At 48.2% G+C, this 27,684-nt stretch overlaps 1 protein-coding gene across 5 annotated transcripts in view; it reads left to right on the top strand.

Annotated features, from left to right (window-relative positions):
• The window catches only part of LOC140398161 (transmembrane protease serine 5-like), a 52,629-nt gene that overhangs the window by 19,134 nt on the left and 5,811 nt on the right, over window positions 1-27,684 (top strand). For all 5 annotated transcript variants that reach the window (XM_072486498.1, XM_072486496.1, XM_072486499.1 and 2 more), the window contains 8 exons: window positions 1,927-2,043; window positions 5,282-5,417; window positions 9,222-9,335; window positions 19,185-19,228; window positions 20,916-21,078; window positions 21,804-21,982; window positions 26,482-26,580; window positions 26,671-26,813. In XM_072486498.1, coding sequence (XP_072342599.1) covers window positions 1,927-2,043; window positions 5,282-5,417; window positions 9,222-9,335; window positions 19,185-19,228; window positions 20,916-21,078; window positions 21,804-21,982; window positions 26,482-26,580; window positions 26,671-26,813 — 995 coding nt within the window. The remainder of the gene's footprint in view (window positions 1-1,926; window positions 2,044-5,281; window positions 5,418-9,221; window positions 9,336-19,184; window positions 19,229-20,915; window positions 21,079-21,803; window positions 21,983-26,481; window positions 26,581-26,670; window positions 26,814-27,684) is intronic.

The raw sequence follows: 27,684 nt of genomic DNA, 5'->3' as shown, positions 1-27,684 counted from the left end.
GAGGACTCATTAATTTGCTTCAAATATAACTACAAGAAAAATCCATAGTTTAATTTCTACTCCAATGGACCAAATCTCAAAAATGCAGCCAGCGAATTAAATTGATACTGGGGTATCGATTTAAGCTGTGTACCAGCGTGTGATTCCGACTCAAAGCTGAGAGAGGTACCAGCTCAGGGAAGGAAACGGTTTGAGGTTTTGCAAGGGAAAGCTTGGTGAATTTTTTCAACCCAAGGAATATCCTTGCTTCCGCAAGAAATAAATTGCACATTTATACCTCCCAGCGTGTAATGATACAGCCCTCAACCTCAGGGCTAACAGAGTGAATGTGCTTGTCGATCTGCTCACACTGAGTTTCAGATTTTATTTAATTGTGAGTAATAATCCAAAATAATCAAATAAAAAGTACTATCGAGCAAAGGTCCTCAATTATCTCATTTTAAAATGCCTGAGTTTAGGATTTCACAAGGGATTGGAAAAGTAATGCCAAACTGCACCTTTGAGTAATGCACTATCAGTGTTAACACAATAGAAACTTAAATGTCACACACCCACTTCATTAGATGACTAATGTGAAGGAGTGTTTGTACGGAGAATAATTGCACAATACCTTACTTCAAATAAAATCAACCTTGCTCAGTACTTTCCCCTAACCCCTGCCACCCTCCCCTGAAGATACCAGTATATCCAGGAGTATCTTTTTAAAGAGGTTATTAATGTGCTGTGGCCACTATGTATTGCCCATCTCAATTGCCCTTGTGAGGGTGGGGGTGAGCTACCATCTTGAACCGCTCTGCAATCCCTGTGCTGTCGGTCAGGTTGTTCAGGATGGATTTCTATGATTCTGTCCCACCTATGTGCAGAGAAGCAGAGTTAATGGGTGGGATTTTCCGACCGTTTCCGCTTATAGGATTTCCCGGTCCCATCGATGCCCCCCACTCCCCCCATTCCCACCACCCTCCACGGGTTCCCCGGTAGTGGAGGATGCAAACAACGGCAAACTCCATTGACAGCGGCAGGATCGGAAAATCCCAGCTCCGGCAGGGGCGGCCCACCTCAGAACACACTGCGGGGGGTGGGGCGGAAAACACTGCCCAATGTTTCCAGTCCGTACGACCCATCTTCAGAGGAACCCCACCTGATTTCTATTCCATACATTTAGGTCAGTCATAATGCATCGATACTCTCCTGACAAAGGGAAGCATGCAGACTCGCCTATCAACTAAATATTCCTAACTCATGAGGTGCCAGGAGTGGCTTGATGGGTAGCACACTCACACAGAGCCACTCTGGAGACCTGTCCAAACCAACATCCCCGTGCAGCAGTGAGGGGGTGCTGCATTGTCAGAAGTCACATTAGTTGGATGAAACCAGTGCCCTGTGCCAAATTGAAATGAAAGATCCCATGGCACCATGCATCTGTCGTGCATGGCAGGGGCTGGTTTAGCACAGGGCCAAATAGCTGGCTTTGAAAGCAGACCAAGGCAGGCCAGCAGCACGGTTCAATTCCCGTACCAGCCTCCCCGGACAGGTGCCGGATTGTGGCGACTAGGGGCTTTTCACAGTCACTTCATTTGAAGCCTACTTGTGACAATAAGCGATTTTTATTCCATTTCACCATCCAAAGATAAACAGTGGAGTCCTGGACAACCTTAATCACTCAACTAACATCATTGAAACAGATGATCTGGTCATTATCTCATTGCTGTTTGAGGGACATTGTCAGTGATGTGGGTGAGATTTTTTTTAAAACCCTCACGACTTCTCACAGGCCAATATATTTTATCCAATATATTTTATTTTCCTCATTTTCCGATTATGAGAGTGCACCTGAGGGGTGAGAGATGGAGGCCCCTTTCCCAATGAGTTGTCCTGACAACTGAAGATCTCTTTCATTTAATTATTTTGTCTTTTATTTTACGTCAGTGAGGCATTTGGAGAGACCGATTGAAAATAAAACCTCAATACCAACTGGAGGCAACGCGCCAACAACTCGCTGCAATGAGACAGAGATATATGTCAACCATACAGCATCAAGGACAGGTTGGTGTTTCGTTACAGTTTCTGTAGTTTTGTTGGAAGAGACCTGGCTTTACAAGTAAACACAAGCTGCGTGATTCTGCGAGTCTGTTAGCCTCGAGCGCAAATCCTGTAATGGCCGCAAAATAACATGAGAGACCCAAAACTGGATTTGCGCCGGTGAGTTTACGGAACGCGACCTTCTATGACTCTCCTGAATGGTGCGATCAGGTTCCGCCCAGGAAGGGCAAGAACCGGATTTGAATCAATTTTAGTATCATTGGCGCGTTTGAAGCTGAGTCTTCAGAGCTCATTCAATCTTCCCACCGCCCACCGTTAGGTCACATGACACAAATGACTACTTTTTAAATGTTTTTTGGCGATGTTTGGCTTACAGGTGGTGACGTTCCCGCGCATCTACTGTCCTTTCCTTCTAGGTGGTAGAAGCCTGGGGTTTGGAAGGTGCTGTCGGAGGAGCCCGAGTGAGTTGCCGCAGTGCACCTTGTATATAGTGCACACTGCTGTCACTGTGCGCCGGTGCACTGTCGGCGACATGGTAGCACTGTTGCTTCACACCGCCAGGGACATCCAGCCAGCCATTTAGGCCAGCCTCACTCGGTTTCAGCACAGGGCTCAACAGGTGACCTGTATAGCATCTCACAGTCATCCACCCACAAATGCATCAACGAGGTCTTGAATGCACTTTATGCCAGGGCACATGACTGCATAAAATTTGACCTAGGCCAGACCTATCAGGATGCGGGGTCTGCGGGTTTCGGGGCTATAACTGGAATGCCACAGATGCAGGGGGCTATCAAAGGCCTCATGTGGCTCTACACGCCCCCTGGCATCAGGGAGTCTCCTTTATTAACAGGAAGGGGTTCCACTCCCTTAATGTCCAGATGGTCTGTGACCACCAGATCAGGATCATGCAAATGTGTGCACGTTTTTCAGGGAGCATGCATGATAGCTTCATCCTTGGGCAATCTCAAATTCCTAGGATATTCGAGGGTCACCCCAGGTTGCAGGGGTGGCTCTTTGGGGACAAGGGTTATCCGCTGAGGTGTTGCCTGACAACTCCAGTGCAGAGGCCTGAGACCGATGCAGTGGCCTGGTACCAAGAGGCTCACTGTGCAATCTGATTTGTGATTGAGCGATGCGTCAGGATGCTGAGGATGCAATTCTGCTGCCTCCACAGATCCGGTGGGACCCTGCAGTACAGGGTCCCTTGCATCGTTGTGGTCTGCTGTGCTCTTCATAAGTTGGAGCAGCAGCAGGGTGACATGAGGATGACCAGGAGGAGTAGAGCGTTTCCTCTGTCCTTGAGGAAGTCCAGAAGGGAGTGGGGGGAGGGACTGAAGAGGAGCCAGAGGATGGAGGCCAGGCAGGGGGTGAGGGTTCAAATCAGAGTGCCCCGTGCCACTGATGTTTCCGCATCACCCTATCCCCACACCACCCGTCCTGTGCTGCTTATTACACACTCCACCATTTGGCCTGCAGTTGCAGGATTGTTGCTGACAACCCCTCCTGTTATTCCTGGCTCTGCCTTTGAATCCCCAGCAGCTGAGGGACAAACGTTTCCAGAGGCACGCACCTAGCTGGGGCACGTCAGAGTCCTGAGATCCATCAGACTTCCGACTCTCCAATCTCTGGAATGTTCCTGTTTCCTCCTGATGTGCTTCAGTAGCAGTGTGGAGTGCACCAGCTAGTGGCCCACAAGCCTGGCTGCTGAGTTCGGCCACCAAGGTGCTTGTCTCTGTGACGTTGGATGGTGTGGGTGACAGCTGTGATGCGTGATCTGTGACCTCCTCAGAGATCTCCTCCAAGATGGTGACGAGGGTGATGGGGGGAGGCATAGGTGGTTGATGGGCTAAGCTCTTTGATTGATGTTCCTGCAAAGCAAGGAACATGTTTTTAATACACGGCCTGGTCAACAGTTTAGACAACAAAAAACTCACTTGAGTGATCATCTGGATGAAGGTGCAGTGGCCCTCACTTTTCTGTCACAGGCCCACCTCAGTGTCTGTGCAGGCCCACCCCTGTGACCTCCATAACCCTCTCCTCGAAAGGAGTCAAGGTCCTCAGTTCGAGCACTGCACCACCCGTCTTCTCTCCCTCGCTATGTTTGTGGGCTATCGTCTCGTGCAGGGACCCAAAAGGGAATGATGTGAGCCAAATGCCTGGTGGGTCAGAGATCGATGACAATTGGCATGTCTGGGCACTGCACCTGAGCAGGGAGATGTTCTGATGAGAAGGGATTGAGGATTCTGGAGGGAGGTCAAGTGCTGGAAACCTGCCAGGTGGCAGCGTGTGGGTTCCAGGTGACATTCCGGGGATTGGCGGAGGGTGGAGCGCCGGGGTAGACAGGGAACACTCACCCTTGCAGATCTTAGAAGGTCATTCAATTTCTTCTACATTGAACCCCTGTCTTCTTGATCAGGCTGCTGGCACTGACTGGCAGTGCCCCACCGTCTCCCCGGCAGGGTGGGTGACCTTTGCTGGGGGAGTCTCCTGCCCATCCGTGGGTAAATTGTGGCCCTCCTCTCCTCCGCGACATCCAGCAATCAAGTCAGGGCCCCTCTGAATATCTGGGAATGGGTCTCTTAGCTGCCATTCTCCTAACTTGACTATGATGGTCCCTGGGGTGGGCAAATCAGACGCTTTGCACCTTTTGAAAAAATATTTCAAAGTGATTAAAGATTGCGATCTGGATTGTGCCGCCGGATCCGGTGAGAGTCATACCGGTCTTCACACAGAAAATGATACTTGGCCATTATTTTGGAAAATTCCACCCAAAATGAAGCTTTACTCGACTGGAGACAGTTCTTTTTAGCCCTGTTAACTGTCAACATTTCAGCAAGTGATTCTCTTTCTGTATTTGAATGGTTAAAAGCAGCTGACATTTAAACAGCACTCGAGTTATTCTGCACCTCGAGTTGCTCTATTCCTCGAGTTACTCTACTCCCGGTGTTAGTTTGCCCCTGGCGTCTGGATTTAATCTGCTCCTGGGGTGAGTTTGCTCTGGTGTTGGTTTGATCCTGGATTTAATCTACTCCTGGTGTTAGCCTGCACCGGGTGCTTGTCCACTCCTGGAGTTACTCTGCTCCTGGGGTGAGTTTGTTCTTGGGGCAAGCCTTCTCCTGAGATAGTACTTTCAATATTCCTCTTGGATGTAATGATGAAATACAGCAATCTATATCAACAGGAATCTATTGGCAGCGCACAGAGACATTTGCTTTGATTATCAATGATTTGTATTCAGTGTCTTTCAGAATTAACACTGAGAACGCTTTGCTGGAGATACATCACCAATCCTGGCGAGTATGGCTTCCTGTGTGTGATGAGAAGTGGAACGCATCGCTGGCTAAACTGATTTGCAGATACATGGGACACATCAAGTATGCTATGTTCGCTTGGTATATTGCTGTGCAATAAGAACATTTTAAACTCTTGCTATCCCCTCCACACCCCTGGTGGAGATACAACAAGGCTGATCAGACAAACTGCTACAGGTCCACAGGTTCCTCTGAAAGTCCCAAGAACTCCCAATACTGGGGGGTCCCTGCCCCACATCCAGGCTCCATACCACAATTGTGACAATATGCCAGGATAATGAAGGGTTCACAATTTACTGTAACTGCATCCAACCACCAGATGGTGATCAAGCGCATACACGTGGATCACGTGATACCCTTGATTCGGAGAGTAGGTGATTAGGCGGGAGAGAGAGTAGTCATGTTTTCAGAAGCTCTGTAGTTAGAATCACAGTTTTAGTTTATCTGCAGTCTTTTATATCTTAGTCAGCAAGTCGAATCTATTTAGTTGTCGTGTTAATAAATTGGCTTTGTTCAACACATAGCTTGATGTTATTTGTGAGACACTACACTTCGTAGCCTTCCTCAGCCAGAAAGCAAAGAACATCACAACAATGAAGCTGTAAGGGTCAAACAGAGTCTTAACAGCGTCAGCTTCCATCAGGACCCAATTTAACAGGTTTTTAACCTCGCTTAGTTTATATTTCCAATTGACTCCTGTCAACATAATAATAAGAATCGCTTATTGTCACAAGTAGGCTTCAATGAAGTTACTGTGAAAAGCCCCTAGTCGCCACATTCCGCCGCCTGTTCGGGGAGGCCGGTACGGGAATTGAACCCGCGCTGCTGGCCTTGTTCTGCATTACAAGCCAGCTGTTTAGCCCACTGTGCTAATCCAGCCCATTACAGAGTGCTAAGTGGAGGAGAATAATCTGCCATGTCTTTACAGGATGATATTCAGCCTGCAGAGTGTTATAAGCAGAATAATTAAGAATTTGTGGTACGTTACGAACAGTATACTTGGGAAATTATTAAATAAAGGATTAATAAACAGACTCAAGAGAATCATAAACAGGTCATGTCCAGCATGAATGGTCTGCACAGAATACTGAATAGCAGGAACTTATTCAACCACATAGAATGCCTATGGTGCAAAAGGAGACCATTCGGCCCATTGAATGTGCATTGATCCTCCGAAAGGGCACACTACCCAGGCTCACCCCCCCGCCCTATACCTGTAACTCCACCAAGCTGCGCATCTTTGGACTGTGGGAGGAAACCAAAGCCCCCGGAGAAAACCCACGCAGACACGGGGAGAAAGTGCAAACTCCACCAAGGCCAGAATCAAACCCGGATCCCTGATGCTATAAGGTAGCAGTGCTAACCACTGTGTCCACACACTGACAATGATCACCTTTGTTCACCTGTGTACTACCACTCGACTTAGCCACTGTTTCAGATGATCATCTATGCTTTTGTTACCACAAGACTTGAGTATTCTAAAGAACTTTAGGCTGGTCTCTCACATTGCACCCTCTCTATAAACTTCACCAAAACTCTGCTGTCCATGTCCTAACTTGCACCAAGTCCTTATCCCCTATCACCCCTCCGTTTACTGATTTACACTGGACCTACACTGGCAATGCCTGTGGTGAGACACCTACAGGCCATATCATAGTTGGATGGTATGAGACCTCCAACCAGCAGGTGGCGGTACAGACACACCATGTGGTCTCAACACCAAGGTCATGTGACCTGGGATTGGTATATAAAGAAAGGTTCATCCAGCCATCTGCAGAACAAGATTGAGAGGGTAATAAGACGTACATGTAATTGGTCAGCACAAGGTGTAAGTTCCAGAGGAGCAGCAAGACTCCATGATAACGTGCTCTGTATCAGATTGTCACCCTACCGCACGAGACACAATAAAGGAATCTTGGTTTGGGCAGATCAAAGTGTTTATCATAATCATCATAAAGTACAAGGGACCAAACACAACAACGCCTTGATTTGAAAATTCTGGCGGCATGGTGGCGCAGTGGTTAGCACTGCTGCCTCACGGCGTCGAGGACCCGGGTCCGATCTCGGCCACGGATCACTGCCCATGTAGAGTTTGCACATTCTCCCCGCGTCTGCGTGGGTCGCTCCCCCACAACACAAAGATGTGCAGGGTAGGTGGATTAGTCACACTAAATTGCCCCTTAATTGAAAAAAAAAATGAATTGGTTACTTTAAATTTTTTTTTTAAATATTGATTTGAAAATTCTCATTCTTGCCCTCAATTTCCTTCCACGCCCTATCTCTCTGATCTCCTCAAGCCCCATAAACCTCTGAGGTATTTGCACTCCTCTAACTCTTGACCCCAATTTTAATCATTTTAATATGGTAGCTGGTCCCGAAGCTCAAGAATTTCCTACCTTAATGCTTCGATACCTCCCTTTCATCCTTGACAATGCTTCTTAAAACTTGCCTCCTTAACCAAATTGTTGTGGTCACCTGCCCTGATATGTCTTCCTGAGGCTCAGTGTCTAATGTTGCTTTATAATGCTACGGTGAAGCACCTTGAGAAATGTAACTATGTTTAAGGAGCTACACAAATATAAATTGGTGCATAATGCACAATTGCGGTGTGCAATATGCAGAGTTAAATGGTTTAATTGACGTGGTACATTAGCAAGATTTAATGGCGATCACAAAGATGTTTAAATGACAAGAGAGGTGCCAGCAGTCATCAAAGACATAAAAACATAACATTTTCGATAGATCTCCTTCTACCTCCCCAAAATCTACCAATAGGACGGCCCTGGCAGACCCATCATATCAGCCTGTTCCTGCCCCACAGGACTCAATTCTTCCTATCCTGACTCCATTCTCGCTTCCCTTGTCCAGCCCCTTCCCACCTCCGTTCATGATACCTGCAATGCCCTACGTCACACCCAGCATTCTCTGTCTTTATTTCAGATTTCCAGCATCTGCTGTATTTTGATCTTATTTTAGGGACTGAGGACAGCCTGCAACGCTCCAGCTTTACGAGCCGGCAAAGTGTGACATTGTGGTTTATTTAGCGGCTGACTGAGAAGCGATTGCAGTTGCTTCTCGTCACACTCCCAATCCCACAGCAGACACTTCCGATGTTAAACACGGACCGATCCGTAAACTTCCGTCCCACTTGTCAAAAATTATATAGTTAACAAAGGTTCGAATCATAGAGGACAGTTGATTGTGCTCCGTACAAAGTGTGGCACTCAAAGCACAGCGTGAGGGTGAGAAACAGCAATGTTGATGGGTCGGCTGTAAGATGATGAGTCTGCAGCAAATCAAACCCATTGGCGATGAGGTAGCTTCAGCTGATGGTAGAAGAGACTAAATTGTGAGGGGGCAGCTTCTGCCCCAAGTGCCACATGTGGAGTGATTATCAGGTGTTGTTGGGGTTGTTATTTTTAGTGTTTGTGGCTTTGGCAAACTGCTGTAGTTGCTGATCATAATCATATCATACAGTGCAGAAGGAGGCCATTTGGTCCATCGAGTCTACACCGGCCCTCTGAGGGAGCACCCTGCCTCGTCCCACCGCCCCGCCCTAACCCCAAAACCTCACCGAACCTTTTGGACACTAAGAGACAACTTAGCATGGCCAACCCACCTAACCTGCACATCTTTGGACTGTGGGAGGAAATCGGAGCACCCGGAGGAAACCCACGCAGGCATTGGGAGAATGTGCAGACTCTGCACGACAGTCACCCGAGGCCGGAATTGAACCCGGGTCCCTGGCGCTGTGATACAGCAGTGCTAACCACTGTGCCACCGTGCCACTCTATTTTAAGTGGACAGAGATTAAATAAACTCCAGAAGATGAAACGTCAAACCAAACAGTTCTGATTTATTCTACAGGTACCAGAATTCCAGTGTAATCAGTATAAGCGAGATTGGACCCAATTACATACAAGGATTCGTTGAAGTCACTAATGGACAGGACAATGATTTCGAAAAGATTTGGAGCTACAGGTTTGCATCATTCCGTCAGATCTGTGCAAATTTACAATTAGATTTGATCCAGGAGGAGGGACTTCATTTACGTGGATAGATTGGAGAAGCTGGGGTTGTTTTCCTGGGAGACGGAAAGGCCCTCGTGAGAGGAGGTTGGATAAAGGTGTTCATATTCATGAGCGCTATTGGTTGAGTGGGGAACTGTCCCCATTGACAGAAGGGTCGGGAACAAAAGGACACATTTAAGTTGATCGGCAAAAGAACAAAAGCTGTAATGGATGAAAGTGTTTTCACACAGCGAGTGATGAGGACCGAGAATGTACTGCTTGTGAGTGTGAGGCAGATTCAATCATGGCTTTCAAAAGGCAATATGATTGGAGGAAATGGGTAATTGCTGGTAGGCTTTCCTGGCCAAGGAAGCCTGCACCAGGAGAACACGTTTGGCACATTAATGGAAGTCAGAGTGGATCCAATGCTACTTGACCCCACAGAAGTAAACTACTGGCAAAGCAGTATGCATAACAAAGTCAGATTTCATACAGCATATCCTCACGTCCAAATGTTTCAATGTGCATCACGCACATTAATTATTTTCAGATTGCAGCGAAGATCAATAAATGCAAATTTGACAACCATTTCATCTTAACGACATCTGACCAACATTGAACAGCTAGTAATCTGAGGTTATCTTGGGTCATTGAATTAATGTCGACTGGGATACTGTGATAAGAGTCTGTCCTGCTTCATATTTCACTGAGAAATATTTGCCTTGCGGGACTCCTGTGAAAATCTCTATTTGGGGGCCCGTTATTTCACTGGGCAATGATCTTAAATACTACCAATTCATCTGATAAAAAATGTATGATTGTGGAAAAATTGGCAAATTAATTGGTTGTTGCAATTGGTTGTCCCTTCACTGGGGTGTCTGGAGGTGTCTGGATGTGTCCGTATGTGTCTGTATGTGTCCGGAGGTGTCTGTATGTGTCCGGAGATGTCTGGATGTGTCCAGAGGCGTCTGGATGTGTCCGGAGGTGTCTGGATGTGTCCGGAGGTGTCCGGATGTGTCCAGAGGCGTCTGGATGTGTCTGGAGGTATCTGGATGTGTCTGGATGTGTCCGTAGGTGTCTAGAGGTGTATGGATGTGTCTTGAGGTGTCCGTAGGTGTCTGGATATGTCTGGAGGTGCCCAGAGGTGTCTGGAGAGTATAACTCACTTATCAGTCCTGTGCAATTGTGCTGGTTACCCACTGGTTACCTTCTGTGGCTCAGTGAGTAGCCCTTGGAGTGGGTTCATGTCTCCCTTCAGAGAATCAAGCACAAAATCTCGGTTGAATCTCCAGCGCTGTAGTGTAGAAATGCTACACTGTCAGAGGTGCTGTCTCTCAGATGGGATGTTAAAAATATGACACCACCTCCTCCCACCCCTGTAGCCATCTGGGATGGCCATGTCCCGATTACAAAATGGACACCCGCAATGAATGCAGGGAAAATTGGACAATGCTAAGAAACAAGCAGGTGCAAGCTCTGTCTGTTGATTAGAATCTTAAACTCTCAGACAGGACAGAAACTACCAAACAATCTACATACTAATGAGCCATCTCCGGGGACAAAAGGGAAACATTTAGATACACAATGTTAGGACAGACTCCCTGGTGCTAGAAGAAGCTAAGACAAAGCAGACTGACAGTCACCAGGACATGCCCAGCGATCAGGGTACCACGCCTCTATTGAGAAAAACCACAAGCGTCAAAACAGTACTGATCAAGCCTCTGAGATTTGGAAGTGTGTTAATGCATGTGTACTAACAGGGATATAAGGTAAACTTGAGAGATTTTGTTGCTTAAAACTGTTGGGAGTTTTGTAGGCCAGAAACTAGCGTAAGCCGTACCCGTGTTTACATCACCGCTTTATCACCCACTGTTCCAAATTCGGTAGAGATCCTAGTAGAGAGGATGGCAATGAAGGCAATGGAACGTCTTATGAACCCCCAGGAATTCGAGGTCGCATCGACCAGTAGAGTAGGACAATGTCCCATTTGGGAAGAAGAGATCAGGAAATATCTCAAAGGGAAAGGATGGCCCCTTTGGAGTGAATTCTGTGATAATGAGGAAACAGGACCCGGGAGTATAGGACATACTTGGTGGGAGAACCTGTCAGAGATCCACAAGAAGAACTTTGGAAAAGCTCGCAAGCCGATGGCAATCGTGTCCTGTTTGGCACAATTGCGAGGCACAGAGGAGGTCGTTAGGACGCTCCGTAGAGAGATAGAGGAGAGAGACAGAAGTAGTGAGGTAGACGTGAGTGAGGTAGAGAAAGAGAATCGAGATCTGAAAGAGCAGTTAGCAGCAAGGGACAGAGACGTGGATGATGCCAAGTGGGCACATCAGTCTTGTCTCGCGCATTTGAACAGTTTTCAGACACAATATGATAAGGCCTACCAGGACACGCAACGTGAGGTCTTGGTAAGACAAGAAACAGAACAGCAAGTTGAGAAATTGCAGAAACAGTGCAATGATTTAAACGCAGCACTACGAGCCTCCATACTTCCACAATGGAACAAAGGCAGAGCTCCATGCAAAGTGCCAGAAGCAAATTGCAGAATTGCAATCTCTGCTGTCCGTGCAAAATGGCTTTCAGAGTACATTCGGACCCCAATTAGATCAAGAAAACGGCCCCGACTGGCAGGAATTGAACGAGACCGCCCATAGATACGTACATGGGACATGTACACAGGAAAAACCCCAGAAAAGGAAAGCGCCCCAACCCCCAACCGAACAGGCAGAACACACCCCCATGAACCCTGTAACCACACACCGCAGGGCAGCAGGAGAAGGAGAAGCAGATTTCCTTTACACAACCCCGTTAACCGTGACCCGATTACGGGACGTGTGTGGAAAAATTACATCGTTCTTTCCCACATCCGACCCCCACCAACTTTTAGCAAAAGTCAGACAACAGGCTACCATGTACGGCCTGGACGAAAAGGAGCAAGTGAAGCTCACAGTTTTAAGCCTCGACCCTTCAGTCGTAGCAGCCCTTCCCGACCCACAGAAAGTAGGAGGAGGCACACTCCAAGAGATGCACACAGCGATCCTTGATGCGATCGGCTTTAACAGAGGAGACCCCGTAGAAGGCCTAAATAAGTGTAGGCAAAAGAAGACAGAGCACCCCACAGCATTTGCTGGACGTTTGTGGATTCACTTTACCGCAGTTTTTGGAGAGTTAGCCCGCGCCCATTTGTCCCCAGATAATATGGCCAAATGGACCCGAATTGTAGTCTCCCACGCCACAGAAGCAGGACGAAAAGCTTGCGCAAATTATGACCCCTCAGATGAGGCCCACAATGAAATATGGGTTTTGAAGAGATTGTCCCGCGCTTGGGAGCAATCAATTGCAGGTAAAACCGCATTTATAACACCCGATGAAGAGCAGGCAGAGATGAACCCAGTTAAAGCACCCCAGAACCCCGCATCGGTAAATGAGGGCAGGAACAGCCAACCCCTGCCCAAAGCTCAGGAATGTTATAATTGTGGACAGCTAGGACACTTTGCACAAGAGTGCAACGCGCCCCAGAAGCAGCAGAGAAACCAACAGACAGGCACCCTAAACAGGTATAGGGCAAAGCCGATCCATAGCATTAGTGCCGTTTAGAGAATGCAGACACGAACGGCACCGACTGACGGCTCCCCAACTTGGGTTTGCGACACCCTTTGGGACAAGTCCGGTAGACCGGTAGTTGCAGGCAAAGTTCGGGGACAACCCGTAGAATTTCTTTGGGACACAGGAGGGTCCCGCACCACACTCAATTCCTCCACGATGTTCCAGCGAGACATGTGGCCCACAACAGACACCATTACACTCAGCGGCTTTATAGGCCATTTACAACAGGGACACATCATAGCCCCTATAGCAATACAGATAGGAACATCGCAACCAAGCACCCCGTAGTTTTACTTGATCTGCCCCAGACACCAGAACATATCCTTGGGATCGATTTCATGAGCTCCCATAACCTTTCTTTTGATCCAGTTAACAAGTGTGTTTGGAAAATGGCAAAGGCAGCACGAGCCCCCGCCACGCTCACAGTAGGAGAATACGTAAACAGGATTAGCTCAGTAGGAGACTTCTGGTTCGACCCTCGAGCCATTAGGCAGACAAACAGGTTAGGGCAGTCCTGCAGGAACACAAAGCAGCATTTGCACAGCACAAGCACGACTGTGGCAGTTTTGCTGGTTTTGTGAACGTTACAGGTCTCGACCCTAAACCCCAGAAGCAGTACGGATTTCCCCAGGAAGCAGAGGGAGAAATCTCCAAAGTAATAGAGAGTTTGTTGGATCAAGGTGTACTCAGATCAGTAGCCTCCACAAACAACGCACCGATTTGGCCCGTCAGTAAACCGGATGGATCATGGCGACTGACCATTGATTACTGGGAACTGAACAAAGTAACCCCAGCAGCAGCCCCCACCATAGCCACGGGTTCAGAGACCATGCTCAAACAGGGACTCCAGTCAAAAAAGATTTCGGTTTTGGACATTAGTAATGGCTTCTGGTCCATTCCTTCTGGTCCATTCCATTGGCTAAAGCGTGCCAGTACAAATTCGCTATTACATTCCAAGGGCAACAATACAGGAGGACGTGCCTTCCACAAGGCTTCCACAACTCCCCCTCCATTTTCCACCGACAGCTGGCAAATGGTTTAGCAAATGTTTCCCGCCCCGATTGTCTGGTCCAGTATGTAGACGACTTGTTACTACAGACAGACACAAAGGGAGAGCACATTTCGCTTCTCGCCGAACTCCTAGCACTCCTAAAAGAAATTGGTTGTAACGTCAACCCCAAGAAGGCCCAAATTCTGAAAGAAAAAGTGATTTACTGAGGAACAGTGATCACTCATGGTAAACGCGAGATCGAGCACAAGATAATTGACTCGATCGTCAAATTGCCCCTTCCCCACAATGTCTCATCCCTCCAGTCATTTTTAGGACTAGTTGGTTACTGCCGAAAGCATATTGACGGTTTCGCCACTAAAGCAGCGCCCCTTTCCGAACTTCTCAAGAAGCAGACACTTTGGGAATGGCTTCCACAGCATACAGACGCCGTGGATGCTTTAAAAAGAGCATTCAGCACAGCCCCCGCACTACAGGTCCCAGACCAACATTCCCCATACGCTATCGAGGTAGCAATCACCGACCGAACCCTTTCGGCCGTGCTCCTCCAGGAACGCCACGACCAGTTACGCCCCATAGCATACGCCTCACGCATGTTAGACCCCGTAGAGCAAGGATTCTCTGCCTGTGAAAGGCACCTGCTCGCAGCTTTTTGGGCCGTGCAATAGTTCGCCTATATTACAGGACTCAACCCCATCACCATCCTCACAGAACACACACCGACACAGCTACTGTTAGACGGCCGACTTAAAGATGGCACAGTCAGCCAAATCTGTGCAGCCCGTTGGACCCTTCTTTTACAGGGACGGGACATCACGGTAAAGAGAACCAAGACCCACACCTTCCTTGCCGATAATTTGCAGTATGCAGGCACCCCTCATGAATGTGAGATCATCACCACTAAACAGAACACAGGCCCATTTATTCCCAAAACACCCCCCAAGAAAACAGGTAGTACACCCCAGAGACCCCAGCCCACAGACACGTGCGCACCCCTGAAGATATATGTGGATGGCTCATCCACAGTGTTAAACGGAGAGAGAATTACCGGTGCGGTATATATGTAGAGGACGCGCAGGGATGCGCCCTAGATGAAATTTCCTTGATGTTGCCAGGACACTTAGGCTCGCAGGCAGCAGAGCTGGCAGCGATTGCATATATTGTAGACCACCCAGACTCGTTCCCGACCCCAGCAGACATCTACTCAGACAGCTTGTATGTCTGCAATAGTTTGACAGAGTTCATACCACTCTGGGAAACAAGAGGATTTGTTTCCACTGACGGTAAACCCCTACCCTCAGTCCCATTACTCCGCCATATCTTAGAGACGGCGAAGGAAAGGAAATACGGAATAATTAAGGTTCGCGGTCATCACCGTCCTTCCCCCCCTGGAAACGTTAAAGCAGACACCCTAGCGAATGCAGGCTCCAGGCAAGGATATTTTTTGAACCCCCCCCCTCCCCAAAAGCACCCCAGTACACGCAGTTCAGGTCTCACAGACCTACATTCAGGATTTAGCGAAGGCGCAGAAAGAGGACAAGAAACATAGGAAGTTTTAAAGGGAACCTTCCCAGCCCCGTATGATAAGTTTTAAAACGCAATCACCACACACAACGATTTTAAAGGATGGCCTTTATATAGTTCCCAGCCAGGTCAGGAAACAAATCATTTGTCAGTTCCATGACAATCATGGACACCAAGGAATTGAACCCACCCTAGCTCACCTCAGACCGCTTTGATGGTGGCCTGATTTTAAAATCGATGTCATGCACTACGTAGAGAATTGTTTAATCTGTGCCCAGAACAATCCGGACAGATATGCGAAAAAGGCTCAACTCAGCCATACCCGCCCCGTTAATGGACCCTGGACAAATCTCCAGATAGATTATACAGGACCCCTACCCCCGTGCAGAAATGGTTACAAGTATGTGTTGATGGTCATAGACACCTTCACAAAATGGGTGGAAGCATTTCCGTCAAGAACTAATACGGCCAAGGCAACGGCTAAAATATTGACACACCACGGGCAAAATTCTCCCCAAACGGCGCGATGTCCGCCAACTGGCACCCAAAACGGCGCCAATCAGACGGGCATCGCGCCGCCCCAAAGGTGCGGAATGCTCCGCATCTTTGGGGGCCGAGCCCCAACATTGAGGGGCTAGGCCGGCGCCAGAGGGATTTCCGCCCCGCCAGCTGGCGGAAACGGCCTTTGTTGCCCCACCAGCTGGCGCGGAAATGACAGGTCGGGGCGGCGCATGCGCGGGAGCGTCAGCGGCCGCTGACAGTTTCCTGCGCATGCGCAGTGGAGGGAGTCTCTTCCGCCTCCGCCATGGTAGAGACCGTGGCGGAGGCGGAAGGGAAAGAGTGCCCCCACGGCACAGGCCCGCCCGCGGATCGGTGGGCCCCGATTGCGGGCCAGGCCACCGTGGGGGCACCCCCCGGGGCCAGATCGCTCCGTGCCCCCCCAGGACCCCGGAGCCCACCCACGCCGCCTGGTCCCGCCGGTAAATACCTACTTTAATTTACGCCGGCGGGACAGGCAATTTCTCGGCGGGACTTCAGCCCAACTGGGCCGGAGAATCGAGCGGGGGGGGGCCCGCCAACCGGCGCGGCCAGATTCCCGCCCCTGCCGAATGTCTGGTACCAGAGACTTCGGCAACCGGCGGGGGCGGGATTCACGGCGGCTGACGGCCATTCTCCGACCCGCTGGGGGATCGGAGAATGACGCCCCACATCTTTACAAGATGGGGCCTCCCATGCAGTATAGAGTTTGACCAAGCCTCCCATTTCACCGGACGTGTAATGAAGAACGTCCTCATGATCTTCGGCATTAGACAAAAGTTCCATATTGCATACCACCCCCAGTCAAGTGGTATTGTAGAACGAATGAATAGGACATTGAAAGCCACCCTCAGGAAAATGGTACAGCAAAATAACAGCACCTGGGATTCAGTACTCCCATTTGCTTTGATGTTTTTAAGAAACACGGTATCCACATCCACAGGTTACACCCCTCACACCCTCATGACCGGACGCCCCATGAAAGGCACTGAGTATTTACTCGGACTGGATTTGGCCAGCCCCGCAGTTACAGCCCTCACACATGAAAATGCGGTCACACAACTAGTACAGAACATAAAGGCAGCCCAACTCGCCGCAGCAGTGAGACTTGGAACCAGGAAGAAACAGAGCAAGGCCTGTTTCGACAAAACAGTACACGCCACTGAATTTACAGTAGGGCAACAAGTTATGCTTTCCCTTTACAACCCCAGTTCATTCCTCTCCCCAAAATTTTCCAGACCATACTCCATTTCGGACAAAGTCAGCCCCTCAGTATACAAAATAACCTATCACAATGGTAAGTCTGCGTGGTTTCATATAAACCAGCTCAAGGCTTATGGCTCACAGAATAACCACACACACCACATCCTGCTCGCAGCAGCAGACGATCACGCCCCGCCCACAGATGACATATTACTACCCTCCCCCAACCACTCCAGCCCGTCCTCAGACACGGCTTCAACTCCACCCCCAGAGGCATGGATTAAAGAGCATCCATTTTGTTTAATGTATTCTATGGAATAAAGAGATGTAAACCTCTGTGTCTGACTGCCAGGCCAGAGAAATTTGTGTGCTGCTAATTTGTACAGGTTAAGATGTATAGATTATTTTTGGATTGTTTGTATTTTTGATTGTTTGAATGAGGATAGTTTATTGAGAATAGTTAGAGGTTCCAGTTTTTTATTTTTCTGTAATGCATGTAATAATGTCATAGTGCCCCGTAGCATTTTATGATAATGAATGAATTTAAAATGGTTTAGGTAAAATTGTGTCGCATAGGATAGGACAGTGTAGAGCCTAAGCATGGGTGCCCCGGGGATCAGAGGATGAAGACGCCATAGTAATGTGATCCTTCACGCTTCGCGTTGAGGATCACAAGGAGGGAGTGTAGGCATCTGGGATGGCCACGTCCCGATTACAAAATGGACACCCGCAAAGAATGCAGGGAAAATTAGACAATGCTAAGAAACAAGCAGGTGCAAGCTCTGTCTGTTGATTAGAACCTTAAACGCTCAAACAGGACAGAAACTACCAAACGATCTACATACTAATGAGCCATCTCCGGGGACAAAAGGGAAACATTTAGATACACAATGTGAGGACAGACTCCCCGACGCCAGAAGAGGCTAAGACAAAGCAGATTGACAGTCACCAGGACACGCCCAGCGATCAGGAGCCACCCCTCTATTGGAGGAAAATCGATACAACTGATTGAGAAAGACCCAATTAGTTGAGGCCAAGTTCAAGGCCCGCCCAAAAGAGCGCAAAGCCCTTTTCAGTATAAGAGGTATCACCCAAGGGAGAATCTTCCTCCTTTGGCTTTGGCTCTCACCGAAGAGAGAGACCAGCCTAGCAGCTGCATCAGACCAAGTAAGTCCCAAGTCAACGCACGCTACGAGATAGACGCTCCTAGTGGTACCCTGTAAACAGCTCAACCCAGCAGCCTCAGAACCGAGCAACGGTCATTGTTCCTCTGACTGAGTGGGCGCCCGAAGCTAAGTATAGGCTTTAGTAATAGTGGTAGTTTAGTTTGTAGAGTTTATGCATGAGTAGATTTGACTGTGTGTAAATAAATGAGCATTGCTTTTGAACTTACTAACTGGTGTATCGAATCATTGATCAGTATTCGGTTCTGAACCTTGTGGTGGTGTCGAAAGATACCTGGCGACTCTTTAGCAAACATGATTAAACAGAACCAAATTAAGAGCCAACCAAAAGTTAGCAACACACCCATACCCTTTCATGTAATGTAAGAGGTGCCATGGGTATTGTGAAAATGAGCAGGGAAGTTCTCCTGGCCAATATTAATCCCTCTACCAACATCACAAAAGCACAATCTAATAGTTGTCAAATTGTTGTTCCTGGGATCTTGCCATGCATAAATAGGCTGCCACGTTACATACGTGACAACAGTCACTGCACTTCAAAAAGTGCTTTGGGATGTCCTGAAGCTGTAAAAGGCACTATGCCAAGGCAAATTATTCCCTTCTTCCAACAACACCCTTGTTAGCAGCACCCTGAATCAGCAGACCAGCAGGCTGCACCCTTACACTTATTTGTTAACCTCCTTCAGTAATAAGTATTTGCAATCCTCACAGCATCTTACTGACAATGAATTATTCTTGTTTCTTTCTCTAGGGACAGTTGTGCATCTGGGAACGTAGTAAAACTGAAATGCTCTGGTGAGTGCAATTATTCAAAATAGAATGTTTAATAGATTTTGCTCCGGTTCATTGTTCTCAAACTGGGAAACTTGGGCCAATTCTTCGAAGTTGTAACGATGGGGGACCTGTAGATGTAGTGTATCTGGACATTGAGGATGGGGATATTTGTGGAGACTCCTCCTCCAATGATTTGTTTAATTAATAAATTGGATGGAAATCAGGGATGTGAAACTAGGACTAAAGACCAGGGACAATGAGGTAATCTTAAAGCGCTACAAATATTCTAGCCAATGGACGGTAATTCAACACAGACCAGAGACTTCACCTGGGATCTTCCTTAGCTTGTGTCCCCTGTGCCATGTCGCTGTACATTCATCCATTAAGAAACTGGAACGAAGTTGCTTTGCAAATCAAGTATCATGAGCAGTGATCCCATGAACCCTGAAGTGTGTCAAAACTATGGCCCCACAAACTCTTACCTGTCAACCGTTTCAATCGAGACACTTCGATTCCCGGCTTGGGTCACTGTCTGTGCGGAGTCTGCACGTTCTCCCCGTGTCTGCGTGGGTTTCCTCCGGGTGCTCCAGTTTCCTTCCACAAGTCCCGAAAGACGTGCTGTCAGCTGAATTGCACATTCTAAATTCTCCCTCTGTGTACCCGAACAGGCGCCGGAATGTGGCGACTCGGGGATTTTCACAGAAACCTCATTGCAATGTTAATGTAAGCCTACTTGTGGCAATAAACATTATTATTATTATTATTATTATTATTAAATGCCATCTTAGCACCCTGCAGTACCCCTGCCAGCTGGCAGTGCCAGGCTGGCATCCAGTTGGCACTACCAGGATACCAGGCTGTCAGTGCCAGGGGGCCATCCTGCCCAGAAGGCAAGCACCTGGGGGCGTCCAATCCCCAGGAAGCACCCCAGGGGTGCCATTCTATCTCGTCCCTGTTTATAGAGACCCACGCTGAACAGCGCTCGCCAAAGTCGCCAAGGCAAGGGGGCTAGATCCCACGCCTTGGTTAGATCATGGGAATGCGTATTAGAATGAGACTAGCTGTCTCACTCTAATATGCAGATTTGCCAGGAAGTGATCCTAGCCCCAATAGGCGGGATTCACATTGCAACGTCTCATGAGGCATGGTGAGCTGGGTTGATCCCAGAAGAGGGATCTCCCCGCATCTACTGCCCGCGCTGCGCTGCTTTTCGGGCGCAATGCGACTGGTAGATTCCACCTTTAATTTCTGAGTCGCAAGGTTCTGCAATTAAATCCCACTCCAGGACTTGAAGATGAAAATCAAGGCTGACAGCCCAGTGCAGTGCTGAGGGGGTGCTGCACTCTCAGAGGAGCTGTCTTTCAGCGGAGAGGTTAAACTAAGGCCATGGCGCCCCCTTGAGGCGAAGGAAAAAAATCCCAGGGCTCTATTTTGAAGAAGAGATGGGGAAATCTCTGGTATCTCGCCCGATATTTATTCCTCAACCGACATCACAAAAACAAATGACCCGCTCATAATCACATTGTTATTTGTAGGGAGCTTTCTGTGTGCAAGCTGGTTACCCCATTTCCTACATTACAACAAGGACTACATTTGAAAAATGCTTAATTCATTGTTAAATACTTTGAGATGTCCAGCCATCCATGAGAAGAGTTATATTAAAGCAAGTTTCTCTAATCTCTACAATTCTATATTTCTCAACATGAAGACTGTGGGGAGAAGCATGGATTTTTCATGATAGTTGGGGGACAGGAAGCGGAAATGGGGAGTTGGCCCTGGCAGGTCACATTGTACTATAACTACAAGCATACGTGTGGAGGCTCCATCATAGACCATTACTGGGTTATAACTGCAGCACACTGTGTACACAGGTATGTCAACCTTTGGTTCTACTTCATTCATGAGTGATAAAAAATTGACTAATATTCTGGTGAATATTTATACCTTAATGCATATTCTGGGGTGGGTTTGATGGTTTTGGTTTTGATGGCCATGCATAGTGACACTACTCTTCCTGGTCATGATGGAGATGGGGAATTCCCCATCAGCCATTGCTCTAGTAGGTCACACCGCTGTAAGTGATAGGGATTGATGTCACACACATCATTTATATGATGTAACTATCCTCCACTTACTGCATTTTGCTTGAGAAATCCCCTTGGTATCACCCCGCTACAGTTTCGCTTGTGAGTTCTGTTTGCCGTAGTTCGCAGAGACTCATTATAAATAAACCCTGTAGACTGTTTGCTGTAATACGCTGCTCAAAGAGAATCTACTGAGTAAGTAGACTCAGCTTGGCTTGAAGTAGACTGTTGGCTTTGAATCAAGCTTTAAGCCCTCTCTCTCTCTCCAACCCATTGTCTGACGCTCTGGAATTCCCTTCTTAAGTCTCTCTACCTCACTGTCTCTTATTCTATGAGATCCTCTTTAAAATCTACCTCTTCAACCAAAGTTTTTTGTCCCGTGTGCTAATATCTCCTTACTTGGCTCAGTGTCAAATCTTGTTTGATAACCGTTTCTGTTATTGCGGCATTTTACCACCTGCTGTGGGAGTTTTTAGAACTGCAGGAAAGCTAACAGCATCTTTCTCTTACAGGTTATCAAATGCCCGCAACTGGCTAGTCTATGCTGGAATTCTGGACAGACAGGTCATCCTGTTCAGCAGCGTAACCAGCTACGCGGTCGAGAAAATCATCTACAACAGGAACTACGATTCCGACTCTCATGACTACGACATTGCCCTCATGAAGCTAAAAAAACCGATTGAATTTTCAAGTATGAACATTTTGTTTAATCCCAGCCGGAACCTCGTCAATGGACTCCTTGTAAAAGGCAGCAGAACTTTCTGATACAAAGGTGGTTTTATTCTCCCTCCCCCTCCATCGTCCATCCCACTCGCCCACCCCCCACTCCCCAACTTTTCCCAAACCCCTCTCCAGAAGGTACTAACCCTTGCTGGGTAGCAGGTCCTTCCACCCTGGCCAACTTGGCTGTATTTCATTCATGTGTTCATTCTTCCAACCTCAGTGAACACTCACTGGTTAGATAGGTTGCTCATCCTTGGTAGGCATTGCAGAGGTTTTGATCAGCACTAATTAACCTAGAATAAACAGGACTAAGGGCTAATAATGGACGCCCTCCTGAAGATGGGTTTAGCAGCAGAATTTGGTGCAATTAATGCCCCCTGAAGGACCTCGTCCTAAACTCAGCGGCAAGCAGGGGACTCACCATGCAAGAAGCTCAAACAGCAAATTCTGTTGGGGTTGGCCTCCAGCAGTGCGGAGGGAGGGGTGATTGTCAGTGCTTGACCGAGAGACCGGCATCAGGAAGATGGTGGGCGGGATTGGGGGGGGGGGGTTGCTGCACAGAGCCACCCTTGCTGCTGACCCCCTCCCCCACATCTCCTCTGCGATCCATCCCCAGTGATGACACCTACCCTCCATCACCGAGCCCACTTACCTGAGGCCTGGGTTCCCCGGTGATCCTGAAGGGTGGCATGGTAACACAGTGGGTAGCACTGTTGCTTCACAGCTCCAGGGTCCCAGGTTCGATTCCCGGCTTGGGCCATTGTCTGTGTGGAGTCCGCACGCTCTCCCCCGTTCCTGCGTGGGTTTCCTCCTGGTGCTCCGGTTTCCTCCCACAAGTTCCGAAAGACGTGCTTGTTAGGTGAATTGGACATTCTGAATTCTCCCTCAGTGTACCCGAACAGGCGCCGGAATGTGGCGACTGGGGGCTTTTCACAGTAACTTCATTGCAGAGGGGAGGATGCGCAGCGGGTGCGGAAGGGAAGGGGGAAGGTTCCCACCGCCCCCATTGGGTCCTTGATCCTGAAGTAGGCTGCCCAGTTTTGCGCCTGATTGGCACTTAATTTGGCTTGCCTTCCTGAGTACATTCCCCTCAGAAGAACTTGGGGAGACGTTAACAACAGATTGGGGGAACAGCCATTACCATAACATGTGGTGGACAGCATGTGTGCACATTGCCCAGTTTTGTTTGGCAGCCAAATATAAACTGATTGCTTCAGCGGCCACATTGCTGAAATATTAATGATTAGAGTATAATAGCTGGCAGGCTGTGGATTCATAAACTGTGTTTATACTCCATAGAGTGTGAGACATGGAAGGCTGATCAAATGGAAGTGTTTGAAATGTTAAAACAATTTGAAGAAGTAGATACAGAGAACGTATTTCCTCAGGGGGGGGGGGGAGATCAAGAACACTCCTGTGTTTAGCTGTTTAGCTCAGTGGGCTAGACAGCTGGTTTGTGATGCAGAACAAGGCCAGCAGCGCGGGTTCAATTCCCGTACCAGCTGAGAATTCTGAATTCTCCCTCCATGTATCCGAACAGGCGCCGGAACGTGGCGACTGGGGGCTTTTCACAGTAGCTTCATTGCAGAATTAATGTCAGTCTAGACATAGACATAGAATTTACAGTGCAGAAGGAGGCCATTCGGCCCATCGAGTCTGCACCGGCTCTTGGAAAGAGCACCCTACCGAAGGTCCAAACCTCCACCCTATCCCCATAACCCAGTAACCCCACCCTACGGGCAATTTTGGACACTATGGGCAATTTAGCATGGCCAATCCACCTAACCCGCACATCTTTGGACTGTGGGAGGAACCCGGAGGAAACCCACGCACACACGGGGAGAACGTGCAAACTCCGCACAGACAGTGACCCAAGCCGGAATCGAACCTGGGACCCTGGAGCTGTGAAGCAATTGTGCTAACCACCATGCTACCGTGCTGCCCCTTTTTTTTTTAAATGAAAAACCCCATGGTATTGCTGTTTCAGGCCCATTAAGTTATTGAAATACAACCACATTTGTGGTCTACTTGTGATAATAAAGATTATTATTATTACACAGAGATCATTTTAAAATGAGAGCCAGGTTGCTCGAGGGTAAAGTCGGGTGAGCATTCTTATACACAAGTGTTTGCAGAAATTTGGAACTCTCTCCCCCAAGATGCTGTGGAGTTTGAGGAGGGAGAAGATAAATTGACATTTTTAAACCCAAGGTCGCAAGATCTTTATTCCGTATGGCTGGGTGGAGAGGGATTGGAGTAAAAGTGGAGTTGCCAATTCTGGTTGGGCACATTCCGGGGAGGTCATCACATGACCTGCTGCTCTGCCAATCTTACCCATAACTCAGTCTTCACCCCCCCCCCACCACTCCAATATTTTTGTTACTTCCAATGCAAGTGTTCAAATAAACTGAAGAAAAGGAAACATGATGACAATGTGATTAGTACTCCTATATCACTCAGCGCTGACGCGGTTACTAGAGACGGCATGAAACCCTGGACAACTTTGGCAACTTTAAGCCAAGGAGTTGAGGTGCAGAACACCATGAGTTAATCGCAGAATTGTTACGGGGCAGTGTTAGGGCATTCGGCCCACCGTGTCGGCCCTGGCTCTCCAAACAAGCATCATGGCTTCGTGCCATTCCCCTACCCTTACCCTAACCCCTGCACATTCCCCTACCCTTACCCTAACCCCTGCACATTCCCCTGCCCTTACCCTATACCCCTGCACATTCCCCTACCCTTACCCTATACCCCTGCACATTCCCCTGCCCTTACCCTATACCCCTGCACATTCCCCTACCCTTACCCTATACCCCTGCACATTCCCCTGCCCTTACCCTATACCCCTGCACATTCCCCTACCCTTACCCTAACCCCTGCACATTCCCCTGCCCATACCCTAACCCCTGCACATTCCCCTGCCCATACCCTAACCCCTGCACATTCCCCTACCCTTACCCTATACCCCTGCACATTCCCCTACCCTTACCCTATACCCCTGCACATTCCCCTGCCCTTACCCTAACCCCTGCACATTCCCCTGCCCTTACCCTATACCCCTGCACATTCCCCTGCCCTTACCCTATACCCCTGCACATTCCCCTGCCCTTACCCTATACCCCTGCACATTGTTCCCATTCAAGTAATCATCCGATGCCATCTTGAATACCTCGATTGAACCTGCCTCCACCACACTTGCAGGCAGTCCATTCCAGACCCACGCCACTCGCTGTGTGAAAAGCTTTTTCTCACGTCACATTTGCATCTTTTGCAAATCTCTTTAAATCTGTGCCTTCTCATTCTTGATCCTGTTACAAGGAGGGACAGTTTTGCCCTCTCCACCCTGACCAGCCCCTCATCATTTTGAACATCGCCATCTAATCTCCTCTCAGCTTTATTCTCTCCAAGGAGAACAATCCCAATCTCTTAATTGAAGTTTCTCATCCCTGGAACCATTCTCGTAAACCTCCTTTGCACTCTCTCCAATGCGTTCACATCTTTCCTCCAGTGTGGCACCCAGAACTATACACAATACTCCAGCTGAGGTCTAACTGGTGTCTTGTATAAATTCAACATAACCCCCTCTCTCTTGTGCTCCTATTAACTTAGCCTACATTACTGTGGGCTGGATTCTCTAATGATGTGGCTATGTCCACAGGATCCTTCTGGTCCTGTCGTGGTGCCACGTTTCCGTGACTCATAGCCGTCAACAATGTCCATTGCATCGCTCACAGCAGAAACGTCCTGGCTAATGTTTCTCCTTCAACTAACTTAAGGGCAGCACGGTAGCACAGTGGTTAGCGTAGTTGCTTCAGAGGTTCGATTCCCGGCTTGGGTCACTGTCTGTGCGGAGTCTGCACATCCTCCCCGTGTCTGCGTGGGTTTCCTCCGGGTGCTCCGGTTTCCTCCCACAGTCCAAAGATGTGCAGGTTAGGTGGATTGATCATTCTAAATTGCCCTTAGTGTCCAAAAAGGTTAGGTGGGGTTAGGGGGATAAAGGGGATAGGGTGGAGGTGTGGGGCTTAAGTGGGGTGCTCTTTCCAAGGGCCGGTGCAGACTCGATGGGCCAAATGGCCTCCTTTTGCACTGTAAATTCTACGATTCTATGATTCTTAGTCTGTTCACCGGTATCTACGAGACAATCCTGTGTGCACAAAGTGTTCCTGTACAATTGCAGTGAAGCACACTGCAACGTAATTTATCTGATGAGGAGACCACTCCATTAGGAGGAATAAAGTATTGTATCAAAACAATCTTGCTTTTGTAAGAATGGAGAATGATGGAAATACACGATAGGGTTTCCAGCACTTGTAACGAGAGAATGGAAAGGTTGATGTTTCCGTTGCATTGACTCCAGCAACATTAACCTATCTTTTTCCTTTATAGAGGCTGGGTTTTTTATTACTATCTCTTTTCATTTCAGATTCCTCACACCTGTAGCGTCTTACACCATATCGTGTTTTACAGATACGGTGAGGGCTGTCTGTCTGCCAGAGTACAATCAACAGGTTACACCGGGCAAACAATGTTGGATATCCGGCTGGGGTCACGCAAAAGCAAATGCCTGTAAGGATTAGAGACGCCAGGGTGAAGATTATTTCTACAGCAGTGGAAGCGTTGGATTCGACTCATTCATTCTCAATTCTCTTCTTGCAGATCGGGTGGAAAATATTTTAAAGGAAGCTTCTGTCCCTGTGGTGAGCAGTGAGAGATGTAACAGCAGCTGTATGTACAATGGTGCCATCACCCCAAGGATGGTGTGTGCAGGATACAAGGAGGGTAAAGTTGATGCCTGCCAGGTAGGCTGAGGTCAGGGGAAAAGAATATGGATTGAAAATGACTTTGTTTCTCATCCTAATAAGCCAAGTCTGCACGTTATTTGCTGTGGAATGAATGAGGCGTATGCTTGCCCCTGAGCTGGAAGTTCCTGAGTTCAATCGCACAATCCTAGGCTGTCATTCTCACTACTGAGGGAGCCACTGCGCTTTCAGAGGTGGCGTCTTTGAGTGAGAGGGTTTTACCGGGACCCTCTCTGCCCTTTATAGATGGACACCAAAGATCCCAAGGCAACATAATGGAGAAGAGTAAGGATGTTCTCCGCATTGTCTAGGCTAATATTCATCCCTCAATCGATATCATTAGGAGACATTATCCAGCCATTGCCACGTCGCTAATTGTGGATCTTGCTGTGCACTGATTAGCTCCTGCATCTCCTGCACTACAATACAGACATCACCTCAAAAGTAAAACACTTGGGGATGTCCTGAGTTATGAGGTGTATAAATGCCCAGCAGCAACATGAAATACTTCCAGGTTAGGTGTAGGGCCGACAGACAGAAGATACCTTCGAGGAGACAGAGTTCCCTCTGTCTGCCATAACAATGTTGTTTGACCTTAACCTGAAAAGGGCATTCCAATGCCAACATTCCACTTCCCACGCCCCTCAGCTGTACGTCCTGTCTGGATATTTTACCTTCACATCTGTGTCCTTTAGTTACTGGACATACAGGTGAACAACAAATAGATCGAAATAATGACCACAACCTCCTTGACCCTCAAGTCCTGAAGTGGGACTAGAACCCAGAACTTTGGACTCAGAGACAGGTACGCTGTCCATTGCATCACAAGGCCTCCCCCTACGGCCTGTCTGAGTGGGAGTGACAATTTTGA

The sequence above is a fragment of the Scyliorhinus torazame genome, chromosome 21 (genome assembly GCF_047496885.1).
Source record: "Scyliorhinus torazame isolate Kashiwa2021f chromosome 21, sScyTor2.1, whole genome shotgun sequence".
NCBI classification, from domain to species: Eukaryota; Metazoa; Chordata; class Chondrichthyes; order Carcharhiniformes; family Scyliorhinidae; genus Scyliorhinus; species Scyliorhinus torazame.
The sequence above is the reverse complement of the archived record's forward strand: the minus strand, read 5'-3'. Positions and strand labels throughout refer to the sequence as shown.